This window comes from Dermacentor andersoni, chromosome 2 (assembly GCF_023375885.2).
Source record: "Dermacentor andersoni chromosome 2, qqDerAnde1_hic_scaffold, whole genome shotgun sequence".
NCBI lineage: Eukaryota > Metazoa > Arthropoda > Arachnida > Ixodida > Ixodidae > Dermacentor > Dermacentor andersoni.
In genome coordinates, this window is record NC_092815.1 from 100,435,937 (window position 1) to 100,462,930 (window position 26,994).

Consider the following 26,994-nt stretch of genomic DNA (forward strand, 5'->3'; position numbering starts at 1 on the left):
CCTTCCAGTAATTTTTGAGGTAGCACGCCCTGGTAACGTTTATGAGCGATCAGGGGCGCACTTATATTAATGAAATATTTTTACAAAATGTTTACGAAATACTCTTTCACCACTGTCTGACGCGTGCACTAAGCAAAAAACTACGATTATCTGTTCTGCTTTGGAAGGTTCTCGCAAGAAGTCTGAATTTGAGATTTGTCTAAACAACATAAATTCATACAGCCCTTGGTGAAAGAAAGAATGCGCTCGTGATTATAGAAAGAGAAAAGCCGCTTGGAAAAAAATTATTACATAACCAGAGTCCCGAAAATTGGAGCGATTATAAATTGTTTCGAGCCGTCTTTAAGCGCACAGTTTCAAAAGCCAAAGACGAATACGACTGCAAGCATTTTGACTTTGACTTCCTATCTAATAAAAAAAATTAAGCGCTTTATTCCGTTTTCTCCGCAGTGGAAAAGTTTTTCCGCGTCCAATTAATATAGACTCCATAGTCTTAAGTTGTAATGAAATGAAACAGTCACTAGAAGAAATAACGAAGTGATTATAAATTATATTTTCTTCAGTTTTGCCACATTGGTCGAGCTCACGAAGGACATCAGATGATTTTATAGGAATTACCATGTTAGAATTGACGGAAATCGGGGAGCGACTACTAGATTCAGCTCCCGGAACAGATGGGCTAACCTCTGTCATGATCAAAATTTTATTTAAGGAAGCTCCAGATGACCTTTTAGTTATTATAAATCACTCTAGATTTTGATAGATTCCGTCTGCATGGAAAATTGCTAAAGTAATTACAGTTCTTAAAAATCATAGGGAAGGATATACAATAAATAACATTAGACCAATCACGCTAACCTCAAATTTGGTGAAATTAATTGAAAGAATACTATATGCCCGTATGCTAAAATTTGTAGACACCAAAGACTTGCTTAATTCCTGCCAAATTGGATTCCGACGATCACGTTCAATTTGGCATGCTCACTTGGACTTAGAGAGTAGAATAGTATTGGCACGGCACCAAAGACAGATAGGTGCTATAGTGACACTAGACATCTCCAAAGCCTACAACAGTGTAGAATATGTAATTTTATTGGATTTATTACGAAATCTAAAGTTTCCAAGTTACCTTATAAACTTTGAAGAGCAGTAGAAGTTGAAATTCTACTGCTCTCTAAGAGGCTTTTCTTCGAGCACACATAATCAATCACGAGGTGTTCCTCAAGGCGCTGTCATTTCTCAATCATTATTTAACGTTCTGATGAGTTCCATTCCTCGGCATGCAGATGTACAAACATATGTATACGAAGACGACATTGCTATCTATGTATCAGACAGCGATATTCACTCCCTACATTATCGACTACAGAGCTATCTCTGCGCCATAGAAAGCTGGGTAAAGAAGATTCGCCTTTAACTTAACGTGAGGAAATGGCCAATATTGATTTTCCGCCTTAATAATCCCGTCCCCATATATTGCTATCCTACCGTCTCGTGACTATACCTCAAGGGGAGTTGGTGAAGTACTCAGGTGTAGTCTATGATGGCTCTATCAGTTGGCTTGGCCATATTGACCACATAGTTAAAGAAGGAATGAGAGCTGTTGGCATGCTACATAAGCTACGCAGCAGTCGGTTGGGGACGCGGAGAGACCCACTACTAATGATTTATAAAATGAACGTGCGGCCCATTTTACAATTTGCATGTGTGCTCTTTTCTGGTGCGCCAGCTTATAAATTACGCCCCCTTGTTCTGATTGAGCCGGAAGCACTGCGTTTGTGCTGCGGATTACCGAAATTTTTGGCTAGTAATGTATTACATCAAGAAGTCAGGTTGCCCTCAATATTATGCAGATGTCGGTTGCTGACGGTGCAAACATTCTGAAATATGTACGGATTCCCTGTTATAAGATTGGAGAACATATTCATTCTCCAGCTTGCATCATTTTTGGAGTGCACTGGCCCCGGTTTCATAGACCAAAGGTAGTCTTTGTACAAACATTTATTAACCTCTTAAATGTACGTATTTGGGAAGTGTCCCCTATTTGTAATGTGTGAAAGAGTCTAAATATAATCTATGATGACAGTTACCCTAAAAATGCAAGATTTCTCTCTCGAAATATATTAAATTGACTATTGCAAGATAATTTATTGAGTTTAGGTATAAATACAGTCATCGCAACAGGCACCTCGCAGTGTGGAGAAAAATCTGGAATTAGCATTTTCGCTCCTGCTCTAGACTGGTCATTCTGAATTAGGATTCCGGACTACTTAATCGTATTTCAGACTGAATTTCTAGCTGTAGTATTAGCCTTACGTAAGCTAAATTAATCGATATCGACGGTAGCGATAATAACGGATTCTTTATCGTTGTGTACGTCGCTCACAACAAGTAGTAGTGCTAGCCTTTTACGTACACTTAATCTTCTAGTGCCTGACCACATAAATTTAATTAGATTACTTTGGGTGCCTGGTCATTGGGGATTATACATGAACAAGATGGCTGACAGTCTCGCAAGAGCGGCCCTCAATGGCCCTGTACTATCATTACTTCCGGTATCAGCTTACACAACTTCTACTAGATACAGGAGATATGTAATTGCTCTAGACTTTTTGTATCCAGCGTTAGCAAATTTTTCGAAATATCGACACCTCCTATTCCCTTGGCACAAAAATTCATTTCACGCCAGAAAAACTGAAGTAATTTTTACCCGGTTACACTGTCGACCACCGTTATTAAACTTTTATCGTCACAGCGCTGACCTGGTACCCTCCCCCTGTGCCCATTCTGTGCAGTAGATGAAACCATCGATCATTTTTTTCTTATTCTGCCGCCGTTTCTCTGCTTTAAGGGAAAACATTCAGCTTCACGCAACTTGGTTTAAATTTCTTCATTTTAAATATTCTTTCTCTAGGAGCCTTCTCTATTGGCAACTACCACAGGGATGTCTGTTCAGGCATGGAGAAATTTGTAGTTGTTTCAAGACTTTTTCCTTAAGTTCCTCAAACATTATTTTTATCCTTTCCACGTGACACTTTAACCAGTTTTTGTACCACCAAAATCTTCCTAATACCATCCAAATCTTGGCCAATCCCCCGCAGTGGGTACGCGTCATCGAAGAAGGAAATCCAATCCAATCCAGCTGTAGGTCTATTCGATTCACCGTGCACTACGTGAACTGGTCACGGTGGTGGCGACTCTGTGCCGTCGTCGCGCATAGAGCAGTTCAGCAAAGGCAGCAGGCATCAACGCGATAGTAGCGCCCTCACTGAAGCGAATGCGAGAGTGCAGCTAACGTGCAAGCCTTCTGCTACAGTCGGTTATCGTCGCGCGTGTTGTGAAAAAAGTCGACGCCTCTGCTTACGCTGCCCGTGAATTAGTGATGGACTCCCTTTGAATTGAATTCTGTGGTTTTAGGTGCCAAAGCCACGGTGCGATTATGAGGCACGCCGTAGTGGCGATTTAATTTTGACCCCCAGGGAATCATTAACCCCCCAATGCACGGGACACAGGCGTTTTTGCACTTCGCCTCCATGGAAGTGTGGCTACCGCGGCCGGACTTGAGCCGACGACCTCGAGCTCGGCAGCGCAACACCATAGGTGCTAAGCCACCGTGGCAGGTGTACTCCCTTTCCGCGTTTGTTCAATCAGCCATGGAACTGGCAGACTCCGACAGTGAGGATGTACAATACGATAAACTTCGTGACGAGGATTGCATTGAAGCTTGCAAGGATAGGATAGGATAGGAATAAACTTTATTTGTCCAACGGTTATTGCTGTTGGTGCCCGGGGCTAGGCTACCAGGGGTCCATCGCCCGAGGAAAACCTTCCGAGATCCTCGGCAATGGCCCTGGCCCGCTGGACGGCCCATTCCTGGTCTTCGGGTGCATCGCTGATGAGGGCGGCTTGCTATCAGCGAGGCGCTCCACTTCAGAGGGTCCTGCTGTTGTCTTCCCCCTTCCTCTTGGTCCTTCTTCCTCATGGCGCTGGCATTCCCAAAGCACATGGGCCATATCGGCTCGTTGGTGCTCGCACCAAGGGCAGCCGGGCGACGGGTGCAGTGTGGGCCACAGGCGGTGCAGGTAGTAGGGGTTGCTGAAAGTGCCCGTCTGCAACCGTCTCAGGTTGCAGGTCTCAGGAATCGCGTGTCACGCTACTGTGGGGATGTTGTGAATGACTATTACGACTTTTAATTCAAGGATCACTTACCTCTTGCGCAGTGCACGCTTGACGCACTTGTCCGTTTTGTAGCCTCTTCCACCTATCCAAGCGCGATAAGAGGACAAACCCCGGGATAGATGTTGAAAAAAAAGTACCTGGTTATCCTAACCTATCATGGGCATCAATGCAGCATGTAGTCGCTTGGGGACCGTTTTGACGTCGCCAAGTCTTTTGTGCAAGCACACGTGGACAGGGTGTTTGTCATTATTGAATGCACTGAGCGCTGAAGCAATATCGTGGCCGAACGGCGAAAAAAAAAACGAAAGGTGCAAGGCGGTATTTCTGGCTAGAAGTGGCGGGAAAAGGGCATGAAATACAATTGGCTGCGTTGACGACTAGTCGCACTTTATTCGCAAAACGTTTCCTTCTTTCATCTTGCAAGGCGTTTTCAATAACCGGAACAAGTTCACCTACGTACTTGTTGGATTTCCCGCGTCAGCACATGACGCAACGCTCGTTAGAGAGGGCTTCTTTTTTAGGCATGCTACCAGCAAGTGAAGTGGGGGTTAACTGCTTGGTGACTCGGTATATCCAGTGCTGCCTTGACTTATGACGCCATGCAGGAACTGCAAGGAATGATTCCCAGCGTGGAAGAGGAGACACAAAAACCATCACGCGCAGCATATGGTTACAATACAAAAACACATTTGGTCTGCTGAAGCAGCTGTTTCGTAGACTGTACTTTATTTACGCTAACTCGTCCAGGGCAGTGCTGTTTGATAGTCATGGCTGCGTGTGTCTTTCACAGTTTGTGCAACAAGGAGCAGCACTTATTCGATGAACTGGAGACAATTACTCTGGGTGACGAGGTCGGAAGGGATGAAGCTGATCTCATTAATGATGACGTCGGCTTCAGTGAACCATTGAGTAAATGTATTGAACAAATGAGAGTTACGTCTCATTTTTTTTCTAATCTTGTTTGTGTGCCAAGTTCCTTTCGTGTAAGAGTGCAGATATATGATATTAACACACCGTATTTATTTTTAGAAGAAACACAAGCACCTCTTTGTACATTTTCTTCACTTTGTGAACTTATTGCCTTTCCTTAAACATCGTTGACCAGCCTATCAAGTATCGTCTTTCTTTTTTCAAGACCGCTGGGCCCTTTCCTTGTGGCACTCCTGCAATTCCTCTAGAAGTACGTCGAGAGCGATGCTCTCCTTCTTTCGTTTTTGTACACAAGGCTGCTCCACATGCTCGACCTCTCCGCCACCACTTCTATCGAGTCAGCTACGCTAGGAAAAACATGTTACACGTTTCAATCATGTGGCAGCGCAGGAAAGCAGGTTCCCAAAAAAGAAAAAAAAAACTATAAGTTTTGCAATCCGTTGCAAGTATCAAGATGCATCTCTACTTGTACTCTTTATCTGTGATGTTTCCTGGTGCCATGAGAACAGTAGGCGACGCATGATGTTCCTTTTCAAGCCTATCTCTGACCTCTATAAGGACAAAACAAGTTTGCTTGAATGTTTCAGACAGGAAAGCAGCATGTGATCACAAACACGGAAAACAGACACGAGACAAAACCAAAGTGTTGATTAGAAACCGATGCTTTGTTTGGAAGCGCCATAAAGCATTGGGAACGTTCCATGTGTTCGCCCATCCGAACAAGTCTTGTTTTCAGTCAGCACGTTGGGATCGTCCCCCGCCTACGGCAAGTTGCTATTTCATCCACTTTAATTGCCATTAATTTATTCCTTTTATTCACTTGGTAAGTACAACTAATTTCCCCTGTGTTTTCCTTTGTTTGTGGGCTTCTCATGACATGATTAATAAACATCGGGCCCCTTGGTTAACCCCCTTTCTTGTCATTCTTACATAATGAGGGTCTCGAATCCAGCGAAATTGATGCCTTCAGGTAGCATGTGCGGGTTTATTGACCAGTCGCCTTCACCCAGAAATATCACGTACTCGTGACGCCTGCGGCAGAAACTTTGTTTCACATCCGCCGCCAAGGTTTGTGAGTGGTGGCGCTGGCTAACACCCCCAAGGTTAGTTTTAGTAGCAACACTTAAAAAACAAAAAAAAATGGATGGGGAAATCGCGCCACGGTAGCTGAATTGGTTAGAGCATAGCACGCGTAATATGAAGACGAGAGGTCGTTCCCCACCTGCGGCTAGTTGTTTTCTCATCCACTTTCACTGCCATTAATTTACCATTTCTTTAATTCACATGGTAAGTAGAAGTAGCTTCCCCTATGTTTTCCTTGGTGTTTTTGTTTGTTGGCTTCTCAAGAACATTAGAGTATTTACGCCGCAACCTCCGTCATTATCCCTCTAATGTTCGCAATTTATCCTTATAACTTTCTACCGCACACAACTTGAAATGCCTCATCTATTTTGTCCCCATCCACTCATTATCAAATTAGCATGCTTGAAGCAGTTCAGAACAGAGCCGCCCGTTACATTTCAAGGAACTTTGACCATCATTAAAGTGTGACTCAGCTTCTCTTCAACCATTGGCCATTCACCGTCATATGTCTCTCTTATAGCTATCATAAGAAGCCAACAAACACTGACACCAAGGAGAACTTAGAGGAAATTACTTGTGCTTAATAAATGAAATAAAGAAACGATAAATTATTACAAATTAAAGTGGATGGAAAAACAACTTGCCGCAGGTGGGAACCGAACCCACAACCTTCGCATTTCGCGTTTCTTTATTTCATTGATTAAGCACAAGTAATTTCCCCTAAGTTGTCTTTGGTGTCAGTGTTTGTTGGCTTCTTATGATATGACTAATAGAAATCGGGCCCCTTGGTTAACCCCCTTTCTTCTCTTATACCTGTTTCACAAGTACGTATACAGCAATAAAATAGCCTCGTTACATCTTCATCGCCCCCTTTTCACGTCACGCAGGCTACATAATCACGTCAGATTCAAGCGCATCTTTGGTAAGAAAAACGCTTTTAACACATCCGCACTTCCACAGACATCCGAATGTGGAATGATCTTCGTTATGATATCGACTCTGATAATAACCTGAACACATTTCGTCACAAGCTTAAGATGAATTTTTCGCAATAGCGCTGTATCATGGATTAGTCGTTAGTGTTCATAATTTGTTAATTTTGGGGTGTGTTGCATTTTCCTCTTCACTTGGACTCAAACGCTCTTTTAGGGCTTATTTCGCAAACGTATTTTGTTGTGTGGCGTTTTTCTTTGTTCACTTCCTTAGCAACCCTGTTCCTTACTAGTTTGCTTGTACTTTCATTGTAGTAACTAAACCCCCGTTACTCAATGACCTTTTGGCCTGTAAAGTATTGTAAATAAATGAATAAATAAATAAATAAATAAGTAAATAAATAAATACCCACTGTGATTATGATGATAATGCCTTATTTAATGGGAGCTGGAACTACGCAGCCTGTGACAAGTGAATGGTTTTCCTTTATCATTGGCTCATACTCACTTGGGGGGATGGGCCAAGAATCGGGGGGTTAGGAAAATAAATAGTGTAATCTAAAAAGAAACACTAAAGGGAAATTCTGAATATATATCACAAATAATAAAATTATTTGAAGATTTATGCATTCAACACCTATAATCTATGTGACCTATGTGATCGTTGAAAACGTAGCGAAAACTGTCGAGAAAATTTCTTCGTTGGTACAGACGGGCACAGTAAGCACAGACAGAAATATCGAGTGATCTTGCGGAACAATTTACGAGTTTCTCTCAGCTTCAAAAAGTGCAAATCTTCGTAAAGAGTTAAGGAAAATGAACAGCAAGTAAGATTTATTAGTCCCAGCAGAGCTAGGGCGCCATTCAGAGCCTCCTTTTTTCGCTAAGGCCTTCCATTCCAGCATAGATTTGATGTGTTGAGTCTAGAGAAATCACCGTACACGGCGCTCGCGAGGTGGTGGTGTACACCTACCAGCCTGCTGGAAGCTTCTTGGCTGGCAAAAGTTGACAAGACAATGTTTACGAAAGTGGATGTAGCGGGGACCTCGCGGCAAGCGCGTGAATTCGACAGCTCATATTTGCACTGTATACACAGGTTGGGGAGCCAGGGCCCCTGTGTTACTTGTCGCCTCAACTCGTGGTTCCTACCGGCGTATGGAGTTACGACAATCAACGTAAAAGCAAACTAGTACGGAACAAGGTTGCTAAGCAAGTGAACATCGAAACGTAACGCAACAAAGTAAATTGTAAAATACACTAGAGCTAACGAAAAGTGCACCTGAGAAAAGACAAAGAAGGGTAAAAAGCAAACAAACAAAACCGAAACTAGGCGACTAAAGCACAACAAGAACTTTGAGGGGACTCATTCATAAACGTAGAAAAAAAAAAGAATAGAGCGCACTATGTTCTTTACTCTACATAATCTTCCCGACGTGTTAATGAACTTATCCAAAGATGAAATAACAGACTCGTGGCTTGTGGCCAATTGAGAGGCACCAAAATACGATACGTTTGTGTTGTAAGTGTTGTGTGGGCTTGAAGACTGATCCAACGGCACCTACCTAAAGTTTCAGCCAGGAACATTTATTGCATAGCTCGTAAGACGACTTCTTTACGCTCCTTTTGAATCTCCTTGACTGAACAGAAATAAACCTTCGGAAATCGCCTTCATTATGCCTTGTGCCTACCCCACCCCCCTGAAACACACAAAATTCTCGCCTTAAGTATACCCCGACCACGTCTTCGTCTCCGGCCCGCTTTCATTGCAATTCCTCCAACCTTTCTTTTTCTGATGTCAGTTTTGTTTGTGCTTCCTAGCTTTATGCGGTGCTCTGAAAGTATAGAAATTTTCGTAATTTCTTATGACGCCTCCATTTATCCCATATCTTTGACATGGCGGTGGCAGTCCACCTGTCACTCTTCGTACCCTTTTTTCACCACTTCGTCTCCTCAGCGCAGAGTAACAGGAAAAAGCCGACGCCAGCCCGGCCACTCTGCCTGTCTTGTCGAGTTTAATAACTGTCTCTATCAAATCCAAAAAAACTTGCAGGTCATACACGGCCTGTCCCCCCGCACCAATACTTTGCAAACTCTCAAAGCAAGTGAGACGTTTACGTTGGCGGGAACATGCCATATTTGCCCCTTGTAGTTGCTCTATGGGTGATGCAGTCGCCGAGTCACCTTTTTAAGCCACCTATTTTCTGAACTCTAGAGGATAAGGGGGCAGGTATATGCCTCGCTTACAGGAGGCGTCTTGCAAGGACCTTTTCTCATAATTGGAGCACGCCATCAGCTTTAACCAGGTGCTTCATACCGATACTTCATACCGAAACCAGATGCTTCATCGTCAGTTGCTTTGCTGCTTCCGGTCTTCAGTGCTTACATCATAATCATTATCAGCAGCAGCAGCATATTTTTATGTCCGTAGCAGGACGAAGACCTCTCCAAGCGAACTCCCATTACCCTTGCCTTGCGCTAGCTGAAACCAAATTGCGCCTGCAAAATTCCTAAGTTCATTACCCCACCTACTTTCCTGCCATCCGCAACCTCGCTTCCTTTTTCTTGACATCCATTCTGTAACTCTAATGGTCCACCGGTTATCCATCTTGCGCAATACATGGCCTGCCCATCACCATTTCTTTTTCTTAATGTCAACTAGAATATCAGTTATCCGCGTTTGCTCTCTGACCCACACCGCTATCTTCCTGTCTCTTAACGTTACGCCTAATAGTTTTCGTTCCATCGCTTTTCGCGCGGTTTTTAGCTTTTTCTCGAGCTTCTTTGTTAACATCCAAGTTTCTGCCCCTTATGTTAGGACACGTAGAATGCATTGATTGCGCACTTTTCTTTACAATGACAGTGGCAAGCTCCCACTCTGAATTCGCTAATGCCTACCGCATTCACTCCAACCAATTTGTATCCTTCTGTAAATTTCCTTCTCATGACCAGGGTCCCCTTTGAGTAATTAACCTAGATAAGCGTGCGCATGCACAAGCTCTATAGAGGCTGACTGGCAATCTTGAATTCTTGTTCCCTTGCAAGGCCATTGAACATGATTTATTAACTTCTGCATGTTAATTTTTGACCCACTCTTACACTTTCTCGGTTAAGGCCCGCAATCATTTGATAAAGCCATCCTAGTCTATAATAGCTTGAATCCGTACTCCTCCAAGTATGCAGTGAACAGCATTGGACAGATTGTCTCTCCTTGCCCGGCCTCTTTTTTATAAGTAATTTTATGCTTATCACACGGTAGCTATGAAATCTTTGTAGAAATTTCCCAAGATATTCACGTATGCCTCCTATACTCCTTAATTACATAATGCTTCTATACCTGCTATTATCTCTACTGAATCAAATGCATTTTCACAATCTATGAAAGCCATACCGTGGGGTTCATTATACTCCACAGATTTATGAATTACGAGGTGGATGACAAGGATCTGATCCATTATAAAATATTCATTCCTGAAACCAGCCTGTTCTATTGGTTGATTGAGGCCAAGTGTTGCGCTGGTTCTATTGAAAATTAACTTGGTGAATATGTTATACAATAATAAAAGCAAGCCAACGGACCTATAATTCTACAATTCTTCAACGTCTCCTTCCTTGTAGACAAGTATAATGTTGGTATTCTTCCAGCTCTCCGGTACACTTGGGAGGCGTTGCGTATAAAGGGCCGCAAGTTTTTCAATTATAATATCTCCCCCATCTTTGATTAACTAGAGCGTGATTCCGCCTTCTACGGCCGTGTTTTCCCGGGACATGTCCTGCAAGTCTCTTCTAACTTCATCGCTAGCTATAGACGAAGCATTTGTATCCTGTTCATCACTAGTTCACCACATCATCCCTTGCACGAAATGTGCGAGTACACGCCTTTAATTTCTACCTTCACATTGGAGCGAGTACCGCGCGTGCAGTTTCCATCTACCAATTGATGTGCTTCACCGAACCCAGCAGAAGCACCGCGTCCGGGTCGCTGCACGTCACCATGAACAAGAAAGGCCGGTCCACGGAGAAACGGCGTGTCGCCTTCCTCTTCGACTCGGTCTTCTGAGGAGCGGCGCCTTTGGTGCAGACGCGGAAAGCGGCCGCGTGTATAGCAGCGCTTACGGCGGGAGGGCCCGGCTTACTCGGGTTCAGAGATTGCAGTTGGTCCGTGTGCCACGCTTCGAAGCCGAGCGAGGTAAGTGTCTGCTTCAAGTCGATGACCTGTGTTTGGAGAAGACACAACTAGTTACTTGCGGTCGTAGTCATAAAGCCCCTGGCCATTGTACAGTCTGTATTTGGCCTAGAAACGTGCCTCGAGTCGGCACTTCTCCTTTATTTTGCCGGCGAGGTTCACTAACCCACTTAAATATCCACTGTGCTTAAAAAAGCATTCCTCGGGGATTCCCAGCTTTAATTTTCTGATCAAGCTTTAGGGAACGAAATGAATTTCTGTAGCTGAAGGGGGCCTGTCGATCGAAGGCTAGGCAGACGCATAGGCGTCCAATGAAGCCAGAAACCAGAAAGCTCTTTTTTTTTTCTTTCGTTTTTTTTTCTCGACCCCAGGAGCCCTAGCATAACGCAGAAGTGCAGTCCAAGTGGAGCTGAAGGACGAGGAGGATGACGAAGCCATTTTAAGGCGATTTCATCGTCTCCTTGAAGGCGCTGGAGTGTAGGAATGCTTTCTGAGAAACTTCTCATCGCAGATGTCACCGAGGAACCTCAACAAAGTGCACTTGCTATAACAATCAATGCAGTGGCGCTACCCTCCACTCAGCAGAGTCGAGACACGCTGATGAGTTTTGCAAGCCACTGTATTAGACAGTGTATGTCGCCACATGTGAAAAGAGAATCATACGTGGGAAGAGAACTCATATATACGCCTCAGACGTTAACGACGTCCTAGACCATGCCGAGTAGACGAGACAGGACAGCACAGACAGACAACTGGAAAGCTCCCTAGTTCTCTTCACTATTATTCAAAAACGTTCATCAAAACAAACAAGTGATAGCACGTGGCCAAGTAAACATTCATTCATTCATTCATTCATTCATTCCGCAACTAATGTATTATAATCCGCCACTTTCAATGTCATCTCGAAAGTACTGGGTTGCAGGTGTACCTACAGCAGTTTCTTGTGGCAAACTCTGATGACATTTATAAAGCTTTCGTTAATGAAGTCGAGTAAGAGTTTCGAATTTAAACGTGTCTGTTAGTGTATAAGTTAGCCTAGCTATGGCATTTGAATGACCAGAAACACGGGAGTGATATTCACGAGAATCATTGATTTAATCGGCGAAATACTTGCGGAAGTACTTTTCAAGCAGTAAGTGAATGGCGCGGCTTATTGTGAAAGCCACAGCATGTATTTCTCTGGAAAAACAAGGCCAACCTTTCTAGAACAATTTTATAAGAGACTGCAGATAATATATGCTAGAGTAAGATGACTCTCAAATAAAGATTTCAGACAAGAATGAATTGCCGCATATTCCATATCATAACGAGAGGCAGACAATTACCTTCTTTTCTGGTTTCTTATCCTCAATTTAAATGTCCTCCTGACTTGACAGTCTGCTACACCCTTACCTTCACTCCTGAGTTTTTCTTTTGGCATTACATTAAAGTTCACGAAACCCGTCACCCTCGCTCGTCCCCTATCATAACTTTCACACATTATACACACATGTAACATTGTGCGCAAGGTGCCTAAAGTAAAAGATTCCACGTTATTTCATATACATAATTAGCTAATTGGCGTTATCTTAGGCCAATAAAAATTGTAACTTGTCACGTGGCATTGCTTTCACTTCCACAGTGTCAGAAAAAGCTCAGGTGAAGTTCTGAGGTGTGACAGCGACCTTCTTTAATCACTGTGACAAATATCATGATGTTGCCTGCATCAAAGCTAGCGCTATACTACTACGCCACATCAAAGATCCAACAACTGCCAGCGCTTTAACCTGCCATAAGGTTTTACATAACTAATCATTTATGGCGAAGGACGTTACCGGGAACGATACTGTGGTCAGCGGTTTCGACCAGAAAGCCACACAGTATTCCGGGCAGAATACCAGCGAACAACGTTCTTTGTGAACACAATATTCATGGTGTAAAAGCCGCAAGTTTTCATAACCTAGGAAATGTGAGACAGTTGAGTGCAATCCGCAGTGTGCCTATCTTTTGCCAAAATTGAATTGGATACCTGTACGAGATTACCTTCGCCGTTCATTCGAGTGTGCTTGGCTTTTTTACCAAAAAGAAGATATGCGCTTGGAAATATGTGGAACCAGATGTCCGCGGAATTCGCTCTGGCATTGGCATTACAAGCGCGGTACACGTGCGTATAATCACTCCTAGGGGAGATCGGCGGGTTCCTGAAACGTGCGAGGTAGCCTCTGCCTAAAATATTTGTCACCCACAATTTCTACCATAGTTACGTACTATTTTGCGACTGCAGTGTGTTATTACAGTCTGTGGCTTACCACGTAATAGGCATATTCAAAATGTACGAGTCACAGCGGCGTCTTTGTTTCTTTGCATCCACGTGAACCAAAACAAACATGACTAGCAGCTGTAGGGACACATTAGTCTCGACCAATTATATAGTTCGACCTCCACTCTTGGCGCTACAGGTAATACGGCACAATAGCGGACGTTACAGATGTGTCACGGCTGTACAAGCACTATTGGCATACCCGCACTATCTGTAGTGGCATACCCGTTGTCCCACAGCGCTCCGTCAAAAGTGCTACCTGAGTCATGTTTAGATAAAAACTACTTGAGATGATTCTGTTGCGCTCACAGAGCTCGTCGGGGTTTGCATGGCACGGGATTCTTCCCCGGTACAGTTCGCCCCTAAGGACAGCCGAGTGTCGGGCCGGGAGACGCCTGTGCCCATTTTTCATTCTGTTGTTTTAGTCCTTTCTATCGTTAATTAAAAATAAAACACTCTGACGTAACAGCCGGAGCAAGCGCTTGAGCATGTGTGCATCTGTAACTTGCAGCCGTTAACATCTTGGAGGTAGGCTGACACAGACGCATAACCAAGAGCATAAGCCCTGCTCCATGTGGGTGGGCCTTATTCATGCGCTATAATGATGACGTGATAAATTGGATGTAAACAGAAATCTCTTAATCACATAAATAAGCGCATCAAGAATGGCATGCCACGCATTTTAACCACAACTTTAGAACAATAAAGACATATCGCGATGTGCCTTCTGAAAGAAGTCGCGCTCGTACAAAAAAATTCGCGTTTGGCCAGTCAACGCTGTTCTGCAAATATCCGCAAGGCGGTAGATGAAAAACAAGACTGTCATCCGCTCCACAGTAGCAAGAACATACACAGGAAACCCGTACGGGTTTTACACAAAGGCTTCGCAATGGGAGAAATAGTCTTGGTCCGCGGGCACTGAAGACGGGACCAACGCTATTCAGGGGCGGTCGTTTTAGGATTGGAGCTGACCAGAATAAGTTTTTCTTCAGCTGCGAATAATTATTTCTGAGAAACCCGTATGTATTTTCTTTGTACAGGTGGATGGAAATTTCCAATTTCACAAATTCATGTCGTACTCACCATTCCTTCAGCGGCCGAACCTGTGAATGTGCATGCCCCGGTGGGATGCATGGCACAGGTGCAGCCCTATTGCACGTATGCAGACAAGCCGGGAGAGAACCAGCGTGTGCATACGCCGTGAAGCCGTGCTAATTCTAATTCAGATTATAACGAAACGTGTGAAGTACGGAAACAAAAATTTTTCTATTCCCCAAACTGGAACAGGACCCGTGGTGCGTGTGCTTTTAAAACGGCTTGTGTGGAGGACGAGTGTATGCTCGATTAGCAGGCCGGCTGTGGCTTCAACTGTGGGATGGCTATAGCTGCAGCTCTCAGTTATCATGAATCTGACCTGCTTAGTCCGGAACAGTGGCAGAGTGAGCTCGACGTTGTCCACTTCGCGGAGCTGGCGCAATATTTCGCTGGCATTCGCCACGTTGAGTGCACGTTCCAGCTCATCCAGGCCGTCCATGTCCGCGGGAATAAAGAGGACCATGGCAACTTTGGGATCTTTGTCCTGCGTAACGTTCGGGCAGCCTGCATGTTCTTTCTTTCTTTCTTCTTCCTTTCTTTATTAGAACATAAAACATACAATCAAATATTTTGTCAGCCCGGCAAAACAATGATGCTCTTGAGCGGGACTGGGCAGTGCTCTGGCCCGAATGACACAGTCCTGTGCTCTAAGAACAGAGGAAACAATAGGACGAGAGAAAAAATAAAAAGTTCAAGAGCAAACTTAAATTTTTTATATGTACCACAAACAGTAATCTGTAGTCCACGAAAGCATCGATGCTTTTATGTGAACCACTGTGTATTTGCCTTCAACGACGCACAATACAAGTAGACAATTTTCCTCCTTCCTCCCTTCCATTCCCTCTCCATTTTCCTCCATCGCTCGGTTAATTTCTAGTATTTGATCGTGCACGAGCAATAGTTTAAGCAAAGACATATTACAGCAGCAAAATATATGTACAGCACAACCCTCTATTTCATCATGTACAGTTGTAAATGTTTTGGAAGAGTAGTAGTCACCAATCACTATTAGGAAGTAAAAATAACACAATACACATAGAAAGAACCATATTACTCTAGTCTGTTCTATATAATTGTTAGCGAAAGCTCATCAGAAAAAGTGCTGTCACATGGTCTTATTCTATTATTCTCAGCCACTTGTCAGAACCGTGCGACGTACAAGATCTTTTGTTTTCCTGAATGACGATACTTTGGGAACTTGTATTTTATTAAAGTAGAACGGTACATAAAATGATCTCCTTCTCTTACCATAGTTCGTGGATGCTTTAGCCCGAACGAATGTCTCAGTCTTGTGCAGATCACGAGTTTTTATGTTATTTGTTTTAAAGGATTCATCAAAATAATGCTTCGTAAATACCACCGAGAGAAGAAGTTGTTTAACATCAAAAATAGCAAGTTCTGCCACCAGCTCACTGTGGCTGATGGAGTTGCTGTATGTTCCGTATGCTATCTTATTCGTTATTTTTTGTATTATTCTATTTCTATTTAACACGTTTAGCCTATATGCCAAAGCAAGTCCGTAGATCGCAATGCCATACCGTAATACGGTTTCACCTAGAGCCTTATATGTCAGTTTTCTTAACCTAACGTCACATACTGATCTGATTTTGTACATGACTGCACATACTGCTCGAAGTCCTTTAGGTGCATGCTGCATGTGATTGACAAATGAGAAATATTCATCGAAAATAACACCAAGGTACTTTAAATTTGTGGCATACTGCATATTTTGGCAAGAGCACTCAATGCAGCATTCACTATGCAAGAAGAGATGTTCGGTTAGCTGCACGTTTTTGTACGGGCTGTGAAAGCAGATTAACTGTTTTTTCTTTGTTCACAAATATGTAGTTGTTCTCAAACCATGCCATTATTATGTATGTATCGTCCTGTAACAAAGTAATGCATTCATTAAAATTTTCATGGGGTAATATTAAAGCAGTATCATCCGCAAATTGGTATAAATTTGAGTGCAGTGCTAGATGGGCTAAATCGCTCACATACAAATTAGAAAGCAGTGAGCCTAGTACGGATCCTTGTGGAACTCCATGCTTTGTGTGTCTTAATTCGCTGTCTATATTTTGAATTCGAACGACCTGATATTAATTTTTGAAGTAGTCTTTAAAAACCTCTACGAAAGGCCCACGGAATACTATTTGAGCTAATTTTCCAAGGCGTACTTCGTGATCTAACGCGTCGAACACTTTTTTCAGATCTAAAGAAAGCCCAATTGCTATCTTATTTTTATCTAGTTCACTGTTAACTACGTCTGCAAAATCTTCTAGTAGCGTGACTGTGCTTCTTTTGCAACGAAACCCATACTGTGAATTAGACAACAGATGAAACTTTTCGCAAAAGGAAGCCATTTTCTTGTGCATAAGCTTTTCTAGAACACACGGCAACGTGGGCAAGATTGCTATACATCTATAGTATTCGAACTGTCGCCTTTTACAGTTTTTGCACATTGGTCCAATTAAAGCTATTTTCATTGCGTTGGGAATCTTACCCGTTATAAGTACTTCAGAGTAAATATATAGCAGCACACTCTTCAAACAAGCAAAGTTGAAGAATATCTCACGAAATCGAGTCCCATCATATCCTGGCATTCTAGTAATAGAAAATGACCTTATTACATCCCGAACATCGAGATCAGTTACCGCACTCAAATATGCAGAGTTGACGCCTGATTTGATTGTTAAGTCATATGCAGCGTTAGAAAAATTTTTCTTAAATTTCTTAACAGTATTTACAAAGCAGTTATTAAATTCGTTTGCTATTTCATCGATTTGTCTTCTGTGGAAATTATTTCTTATGCTTTCGTCTATGTTGTGTTTCGTTTGTCTGCCTGTTAGCGAATTTGCTATGTTCCGCTATTCTCTCAAATTAAATTTACACTCATTTAGCTTATTAGTATAGCATTTATTACTGTAGTATTTATTACTATATAGTATTGATGTCACTGCCAAGTGTCGTCTCGAATAGCTTCGGTGCCCTCATATTGTTGTACGCTATGACCACCGAGTTGTTTGAGGGACATACAAGGGCATGGTAAAAAGGAAAAAAGGTGTTGAAGGAGCATCGCATGACAATCTTGAAAATGATTGACCAAAAATAAAGGTCAATCATAGGAAAAGCACCCAAGCACCTGATGGCAAGCGATCGTGTAAGTGACCCGTGTGACTGCTCCCGTTCACGCTGAGTTCGTCCTCTGCTTCTCTGCCTGGCAACGCTCAGAGGTTACAACGAGCGTCCGCAAGCGTGCGGATGTTCCGAATTTAGTGTTGTCATTGAGACGGCGAACTAAGTGTTCTTTTTAGCTGCACCAAAGTTTTACGAATCACCTGTGCCAGGTAGCACAGTTTTAACCCTTCAACTGAATTACACAGTGAGCTGGATATTACTCTCATAAGCATTGAAGTGTGTAATGGGCTAATTAACAAAACTTTACTAATTAGGCTTTTTACTAACTTACATCATATATTGTAATTTATGAATTGTGGATTGTGAGTTGGCAAAGAATATTCACTAAGAACGAGTTCTGAGGAAGGCATTGCTATTGAGATATGCACCGTCAAACCTGCGGTTAAAATGCGCTGTTCTTCCACTCTTCGAAGAAAACGCCGTTTTATGGATTACAGCGCAAAAGTAACTGGAACCCCAATTCATTTCATCGCACACTTCGAATATTAGTATCTCGAAACTGGTGTCATCCTTAGAATTTGTTCCAAATGGACACGTTTCATTTGCGAACTCACCGACTACAATTCGTGAATTACAATATGTGTCTTAAAGCAATAAATAAGTTAAATAGCGCAATTGTGCTTCTTATTGAAATAAGCACTTCGATGTCTCGTAAAAGTAATGCCTGCCTCATAGAGTAGTTTAATTCAAGGAATAAAAGTGTGCTATCTACCACATGCATTTTCTTTTTTTTAATTTGGAGCCGCTGAAAGAAACCACTCGTATTCTGAGGTATTGAGGCTGGAAACTAAAGGCATTAAATGCTGCGAGTAGAAATCAAGAGACGTGGGATGGAGAAAGCGGTGGCGGCCAAAGGTACTTAAACCTGCCACGAGCCAAGCCATATTCTACATATCCTCCCAGGATTCAACGGATTATGCGCGCATTTAGCCAATTAAAGCATGGTGAGAACAGCGTCAGAAGGGGTTGCTTTTTGAAGGCCGCAGTGATCGCATGGCATAATTCTCCCTTCCAACCTCTTTCAAAGCATGAAACGCTTTTAGCTCCCGTTGTAGACGACCTTCAAGTGCCCTTCAACCAAAAGCCAGAGCAGTTGCCAGAGCAGTTGCCAGAGCGGGCAAGTTGCGAGAACAAAATGTGATCCGGGCAACCAGTCAAAACATTAAAAAAATGTGGTCTCTGGCTCCCAACCCTTTGTACAGGACTGCATTATATACGCTAGCTATTGCCCAAACAAGTTGCAAAACATATTGCTTCCGAGTTCTTCCTAATGCTTGTTCACAATATGACTCAAGCTGTAACTTTCAAGCTGAAGTTTTATTTATCATTTCCAATAGCGGCGTCCAAAAGGCAGTTAGAGGGCACTTCCTTGTCATCTTTTGGCGCTGAGCACTGAACGCCAGCGACCCGCGACTTCCGCGGCGTGGGTATTGCGTCGCCTCGAGAGATGGCGCCACGCTGATTGGCGCCTCCTTCAGGCGCTTCTACTCACCATGGTGGCTTAGCGGTTATAGTGTCGAGCTGCTAAGCAGGAGGTCGCGGGATCAAATCCCGGCCGCGGCGGCCGCATTTTGATGGAGGCGGAATGCTAAAACGCCCATGTCCTGTGCATTGCGGGCGCATTAAATATTCTCTAGCGGTCAAAATTAATCCAGAGTCTCCCACTACGGCCTACCTCATAATCAAATCTTGGTTTTGGCACGTGAAAGACCAGAATTCATTTCATTCTTCTTATAGCCGGGAAGTGCGCTCCGTCTCCCTGGCGTCTTTCGCTGCCTGTCGCGCGGCCTTCGCCAGGTTTTCTTCTTCTAGGTGGACAGCGTTCATATGGAACAGTGCACAATATGGTGTGCTGTGGTATGGTGTAGTGGGTTGTGCTGTTGGGAACATGCACTAGACCCATTTTAAGATTGTAGCTAGTACCATATCCAATCAATCTGCATTGCCAGTTGCCAATTCATGCGTACATCTACTTTTGTATAAGAGAGAGCCAGAATTGTTTTTCTTTCGTCCGTGCATGAGTCTAAGGAAATCGCAATGGCCTTGAAGCATTGTCAAGTCTTGCTTTGGATTAGAGATGCTGCGACACAGGTGAACAAACTATCAAGACATTTGTGACGGCACATGTTATCTTCAGGGCGTGTCTCTTTTTGCTGCTGGGTTTTGATCTGTTCTGTCTGACAGGTGAAATGTTCGCTATCGCTAATGCTGCTAGACCAACTACTTTTGCAAACTACTGCAACAACCAGAATAAATTTTCACATTACCACTGCCCTTATGGCAGAAACATTTTTTTGTAGCACTGAGTTAATCATGCTGACATATTTGTGCCCGGGCAAAGTATAGTCAAGTGGACACTTGAGATGCCAGAAGCGCATGGTAGCCTAAGACAGGCACGAGTGCTGCTTTTGTGATTACCGCGTTCAACAAAATGCGCACCAGCCACTCTCTGGCAGTACATAATTTGGCTACATTGCGGAGAGTAATAGCGACAGCGCTTTTCAGACTCATCGCATCGATAAAATCAACTCATTCAAGCCCCACCTTCGTGTGCAAACTGAAGGTGCCTTTCGGACCTTCGTAGGGTACTTCAATCACCATGGCGCCGAAGTTGTTGCTGGCATCGAACACTCTAAACCGCCCAGTCATCTTCATCGCGCCCACCGTGATTGGGGCACGGGGACTTTCGTAGAAGAACCCTTGCTCCACGGCCTGAGCATGTAACATAAGTCAAAGAGAGAAACACGAGGGCATTACAACAAGAACGACACAACTCATCAGATGCAGTGTTTCGTTTTTTCCTACAAATTCCATTGGGCAGATCTCTATAGTGATCCGCCAATGAAACCTTTGCTAAACCTCCTCAAGAAAACTTGTGCAGCCTTAGAACTCACCGTGCGCTACACCATATGCTTAGTTTTTTTTTTTTTTTTTGCTTTCTAGGTGACTACGTGCAATCTTAACAGACCGTTGAAATTCGACTGTAAGAATTTCTCGAGCGAGACAGTATATCAGCTGTAAGAATTTTTCTAACAAGACTTTGTGTTACATAGAAATTCAAAAGGGAACCAGCAATACGTAAAAGAGCAAAATAGCCTCCGTGGCGCTCTTTCAATGGATCCATGCGCGATAATGGCCGTGACCCGCCGCGGTGGCTTAGCGGCTATGCTGTCGCGCTGCTAAGCACGAGGTATAGGAATCAAATGCTGGCCGCGGCGGCCGCATTTCGATAGGGGCGAAATGCGAAAACGCCCGTGCCCCGTGCATTGGGGGCACGTTAAAGATTCCTTGGTAGTCAAAATTATACCGGAGTTCCCCACTACGGCGTGCTTCATAATCAAATCATGGTTATGGCGCCTAAAACAGAATTCATTCATTGAAATGGTTGCAGTTGTGGATACCGCTTAATCAGGCACGTGTATGCTACGTGTAACGCAAGCGTATCTTATCATAAGAAGCCAACAAACACTGACACCAAGGACAACATAGGGGAAATTACTTGTGTTTAATAAATGAAATAAGGAAACGATAAATTAATGGAAAATTAAAGTGGATGAAAAAACAGCTTGCCGCAGGTGGGTTCGGTTCCCACCTGCGGCAAGCTGTTTTTTCATCCACTCTAATTTCCATTAATTTATCGTTTCCTTATTTCATTTATTAAACACAAGTAATTTCCCCTATGTTGTCCTTGGTGTCAGTGTTTGTTGGCTTCTTATGATATGACTAATAAAAATCTGGACCCTCGGTTAACCCCCTCTCCAAGCGTATCTTGTGTTTAATGTTTCGGTTTAGTTTATCACAGAACGGTATAGAAATCCAGCATTAAATCATATTGTGATGTCATCATAGCGACAAAGACAAAGCTACCTGGAACCTTTAAACGCATTTGCCGTCTGCCTTATGCGAAGCATTCATGATTTGTAGAAAATGGTTGTATGAATAATGCAAATGTTGTGTGGAGAACGATTATGTATAGATTATATGCTGAAGGGCACTTCTATTTATAATAAGCAAGGCAGTGTTCTAACTGCCAGATATACCATTGCAAGCACTTAAACCCTGTGGCACATGCCCAGTGGGCTCAGTGCGCATGCCCAGTTGTCCCAGTGGCACGTAATTTCAAACTGCACTATCACAAGGAACTGCCCACGAGAATGCCCGGATAGGCTATACTATCACCGGGATCGGCCCACCAAAGCAGTGAAATACCTCGCCCACACACCCGATACACAGCGGCGGCACTCGAAGAAGAATGTGTCTCATTAAAAGTGCGGCCTCAAAAAGAAGGTAACGTTGCCATGTGATGGCGGGCACGGCTTACTAATCAAGAGTTACTGCGCTGTCCGCAACTGCAGCCACTCGCACATTTCATAAATTTATCATAGCTTGACAAGCTGTAGCCTTATGCCAGTTTTGCACTTGCTGGCGGCAAATCAAAGCCACCCATGCCTGCTGCAGGCACAGCGCGCCGTGAATGTGCACCAAGTTTTTGGATGGCCAGGCTGTAACGGCGATTGCAAACTACAGCGCTACGCTAGATATTTCTCTTGTTTACAAGCTCGGCAGTGTATCATCAACGGAAGTTAGAAAGTTCAGGGAATCCAAAACATGCGCGCTTGGTGTCGCGTCACACAAGCGCTGTGCACAGTACTAAATCATCAATCAAATGTTTAGAACGATTCCAGTCGTGAGGCTTGGTTCTGCAATTGTTCTGCAAGACCCACGGAGGTTTTAATGCAAGCCTATTCAGAAAAAGAAAATTGGTTTGAGGCAGTTGTATGCCGCGTCCAATATGTATGTATCCACCTGATACAGCTTTATGTAGGGTTGAATGGCACTTTGTCTTCAAGCGGCACATGTTGTTTGCCCTACTGTTCATTTGAAAATTTGACACAGTGGATAGTCAAAGTCGTTCGCACAATTCACATCGTTGCGCGTAACATCGCGTTACTGTGTGCATTTTTCTTGTTTTTTTTTTCTTCTCTCTTCCTTCTCCTTTTATTCCCTTTACCCCTTTCCCCAGCACAGGGTAGCCAGCCGGTATTTACACTGGCTAACCTCCCTGTCTTTCCTTCCTTTTGTCTCTCTCTCTCTCTTGACACAGTGGAACTACGGAGAGCAATTAAGTGCGGAGTGATAAAAACCACAATTTATAGTGCATTCCGGACGCCGATCCCCACGCCAGCGTTCGTCAACGACACACCATGGAAATCTCAACCACCGCCCAACCCTAATCCCCATGTAAGGGAGTCCATCACAAACGCTTTTCTAGCTCATCTTTGGTGCAATCTGCATTACGTGAGATGCCTAAGAAGACAGCTCGTTGACGTTTGCGCGTGGAAAGCATCGTGGGACAATTCACAACACGCAGTCGAAAGAACACAAGTAGTAGGTTAGGTCGCATGCGTAGTCGACCCCTCTGACAGACGTGATTATTGACCAGCAACATTCTAAATCAAGAGCATTCGAGGACGGGTTAACTTATGTATGATGCAACATCCAGCATGGTACCTTGACGTAACCTTCGAAGCTATTCGACCACTCGGCATTTCTCTCCTTCCTATTACGGGGCTGAAGTAATCTAGTACGATCTTGCACAATATGAGCGTTCATAGGTAGTATGAGCGGCGGCAAATATCTTGCTCGCAAATATTTTCCAGCGAGGCACCGACGCCATAGCTGGAAGTAGATGCAAAGAACACAGAGGTTGATACTGTGATTACTAGAGAGAACTCTGGCGCTATTGTATAGAGGAGCTGCAAGCGGGGTGGTTGAGCAAGCATTGGAATGATGGGTAGTACACGGATTTGCCTAAATTTCGTCCTTCTGGCTTCAAGCAGCTTCGTGACTTTTAAAACCCGTCATTTTGAGCAAAGTGTTATGTATCGCGTAATTAAGTAAACATTATTACAATTTTCCGTAGAACGGATTCGAACGCAGGACCTCAAGCGCAGAAGCCCCCCATTGAAACCATTACGCCACGGAAGCATGCATCTTCCAGCGTAGGACGCCCTTATGAATTTCTCGCGGGCAAGCCAGCGGGTTCAGAGGCTTGGGGCGTTTCGATTTGGAGACCTCGAGAGGCTGAACCACCGCAATTAGTAGCGACTATGCATGTTCGCAGAGTGTTGTGCACTTAGAAAAGTATAGATGGCTATGAAGTTTAGGACAACGAAGGCAGATAAAGCGTAATAAACAAAGCCATAAGAACGTCTGAATCCACAAGCACGAAGATCAGACAAATTCACATACTGCCTGTCATTGCCCTGGTCACTGAATGAGTGCAACGCCACATTTCCTTGTAGTAATTATTGTAGGAAATTCTATGAGAAAGAAGCTGCACAAAGCGACAGTAATGCGATAGCATTATAAGATCGACCTGCCGCCAAGGTCGGCTTCCTAAAAAAAATTAGGGGTAAATGTGAGAGAAATGCATCAGCATTACGTCGCCCATCTCTGAGATCCCATATGCATGAGTTAAACCGCGTTCACCATATTGCAAAGTGTTCTCCAGGAGCTCACTCGACACATCTCTTGCCTATTCGAGAAGCGAAATGCAACTGACAGTGGCCCTGAGCGGGCCACTGTCAGAGGCCCGCTCAAGGTTGCTAAGCACGAGGTCGCGGGATCGAATCCCGGCCATGGCGGCCGCAATTCGATGGGGGCGAAATGCGAAAACACCCGTGCGCTTAGATTTAGGTGCACGTTAAAGAACCCCAGGTGGTCCAAATTTCCGGAGTCCCGCACTACGGCGTGCCTCATAATCAGAAAGTGGTTTTGGCACGTAAAACCTGATAATTTAACAGACCCATCATTAGCTGCACTATATATATCTACACTTATAAACTCTGCCATCCACTTTCTATTATACCACGTGACTGGCTCCACACTTCACACACGTACACTTTTTTTTCACTTTGACATTCCTATTGCTAACACGTAAAAAAAAATGTCGCAGTTTCGCACGAAAGGCGAAGGATCGATTGCGATGGAAAATTAGTGGACAGCTGGCTTTACGAAGTAAGGATAGCAGTTTTATCGGCCGTATACACTTGTAAACATAGGCATACTAACTAAATTAACAACCATGGTGTCCCGCGCGCACAAAGAAACATGAACCCATCTCACTCGATGACCGCGGTAACTCGTTGTCAAAACGCTAAAGATTAGGAAGCGCGGCAGCGGCAGAGAGCGAATTGACTTCGTGCTGCGCCTCGCATCAACGCGAACTAAGCCGCGAAAACACAGCGCGCCGCGGACTCTGTCCTCGTTGCATATGGCTTTCAAGGTACAGCGGCCCGGGCGTACGGGCGCGGCCGCCAGGGCCGCCAAGAGTAGAACGCGCCCCCCTCCCTACCCTCCACCCGGATCCTTGCGCGCAACGGAAGACAGCGCTCTTTCTCGCCGCTTTCATCGCTTGCGTGCGCGAGATTGAGCCGCGATCGCCAGCTCACCCTCGCACGTTTTCACCCAGACATACAACACACGGCGTGCGGTGAAGATTTTATCGCCCTTGGACTTCATACCGAACCTCGCGGCCACGCCTACGGCAACGGCAGAAATGCGCCTGGAGTGTCCATATAATTGCTATCGCAATAAAAAAAAAGCTTAAAATCCTTGCGAGGCGACCCATACCCTGCACTGGTCGCAGCATCGGAGGACCAAATTAGCCTAGTTATGATGCGAAAGCGTCAAATGGCCCATTGAGCGAAAAAGCCGGCGTCTGTCCTCTGTAGCAGTGAAACGGCCCCTAAGCTCGAATTGCCGTTTGCTGCGACGCCGCATCATGAGTGCGCCTTGCCGGAGTTTCCACTGGATGCGTCACAAGCTGCTCCTCGACGGAGCACAGTGGGCGAAAGGTACACCAGGGAATACCTGCTGCAGCGATAGCGCGCCAGGTGTTGCGTGAGGGGAGAGGACATCGCGAGACGCCACGTCACCCTCTCTCTCGCTCTCGGCACGAGTGCTTCTCGACAGAGCCTGGCAGAGCGGGCAAAAGGGCACACCTAGGTGCATGCCTCGTTGTCGCGAGGGAAGTGGTCTTTGGGGTCGGCCCAGCTTACTCGGCGACAAACCAAACAACGACGCCAAACTTCCGTAAAGTGGTTAAAGAAAGCTTCGCTTAAAGCTCTGGTTACCTTGGCCTGTAACGGGCATTTCCAGGAGCCTTCGAAGTCGATCACACTGAGCAGCAACAGGTGCGTCGACTCTGTCACCGTGCCCTTGGGCAGGATTTCATCGGGCGCGAAAGACGGTGCGTAGCATCGAGCGTGGTGGTCCGCGTCGGCTCGGCTAGACTCCGGCTCACGCTCGAAGTCCCACGGCATGCGAGACGCGCGCACGGTCGTGGGACTGAACGCCGACGCCCTTACGTTGTCGTCTTCGTTACCTACCCGGTGGTAGTCGTAGTGCACGACGGTCTGGTAGGCCATGTCAAACGAGTGTACACCGTCGTTGCGACAGCGCGGCACGACGCGGTCACGACGCACGAAGTACGCCGACACACTCGCGTCTAGCGACTTGAGGTGCAACAGGCGCGTCACCTGCGAAGGAAGACGGGATAACGGAATTAAGAATTTCAGTATGGCTAAGGACACATTGGTGAAGCGGACGAGCGTGAACACGCTTAGTCACCGAGACGAAAAGGAACATGGGCAGAAAAGGGCAGACTGCCCTGTCTAAACGCCTACTTGCGCGATTACTCGTCAATTTGCTGCATTTTTCAAAGAGCAGGTAATGAACTATTGCATGCAGTGGTGGGCAGTATCGAAGATACATGTATCTTACATACTATCTCAGATACTCTTTGGGTATCTTGTATCTGTATCATGATCCTTCTGGCAGAAAGTGTATCGGTATCTGTATTTCCTATGCATGGAAGAATGTATCGTGCATCTTAAGATACAAGATACTGGTATCGCAACATCAGCGTGCGAAACTATAAACGTTGGATGAACTCCGCTTCTCAAGCTGATACTGCTGCCACTAAGAAACCAGGATTTCCACAGGCACTGAATTTTCTGTCTGACCTTGACAGGTGCGTCATGCTCAGATGTCATAGCTATTGGTGGTACCGCCTGTATCGTATTTTCACG

At 44.6% G+C, this 26,994-nt stretch overlaps 1 protein-coding gene across 1 annotated transcript; it reads right to left on the bottom strand.

Annotated features, from left to right (window-relative positions):
* Positions 1–10,989: 10,989 nt before the first annotated feature.
* Positions 10,990–26,569, bottom strand: LOC126541444 (ipis-1-like). The gene is made up of 4 exons (XM_050188181.3): positions 26,038–26,569; positions 20,444–20,611; positions 15,021–15,185; positions 10,990–11,336 (listed from the first exon to the last, which is right to left on the bottom strand). Exons 1-4 carry the CDS (start codon positions 26,329–26,331, stop codon positions 11,052–11,054), a joined length of 912 nt encoding a protein of 303 aa, XP_050044138.3. The 5' UTR covers positions 26,332–26,569; the 3' UTR covers positions 10,990–11,051.
* Between the last annotated feature and the right edge of the window lie 425 nt (positions 26,570–26,994).

Coding starts and splice junctions, on each gene's coding strand:
- LOC126541444 (XM_050188181.3), bottom strand. CDS start 26,331: ATGGCCTACCAGACCGTCGTGCACTACGACTACCACCGGGTAGGTAAC. Junction 15,186..20,443: donor CCTTCAGTTTGCACACGAAG/GTGGGGCTTGAA, acceptor AACGTTACGCAG/GACAAAGATCCCAAAGTTGC. Junction 11,337..15,020: donor CACTGTTCCGGACTAAGCAG/GTCAGATTCATG, acceptor CTCCAAACACAG/GTCATCGACTTGAAGCAGAC.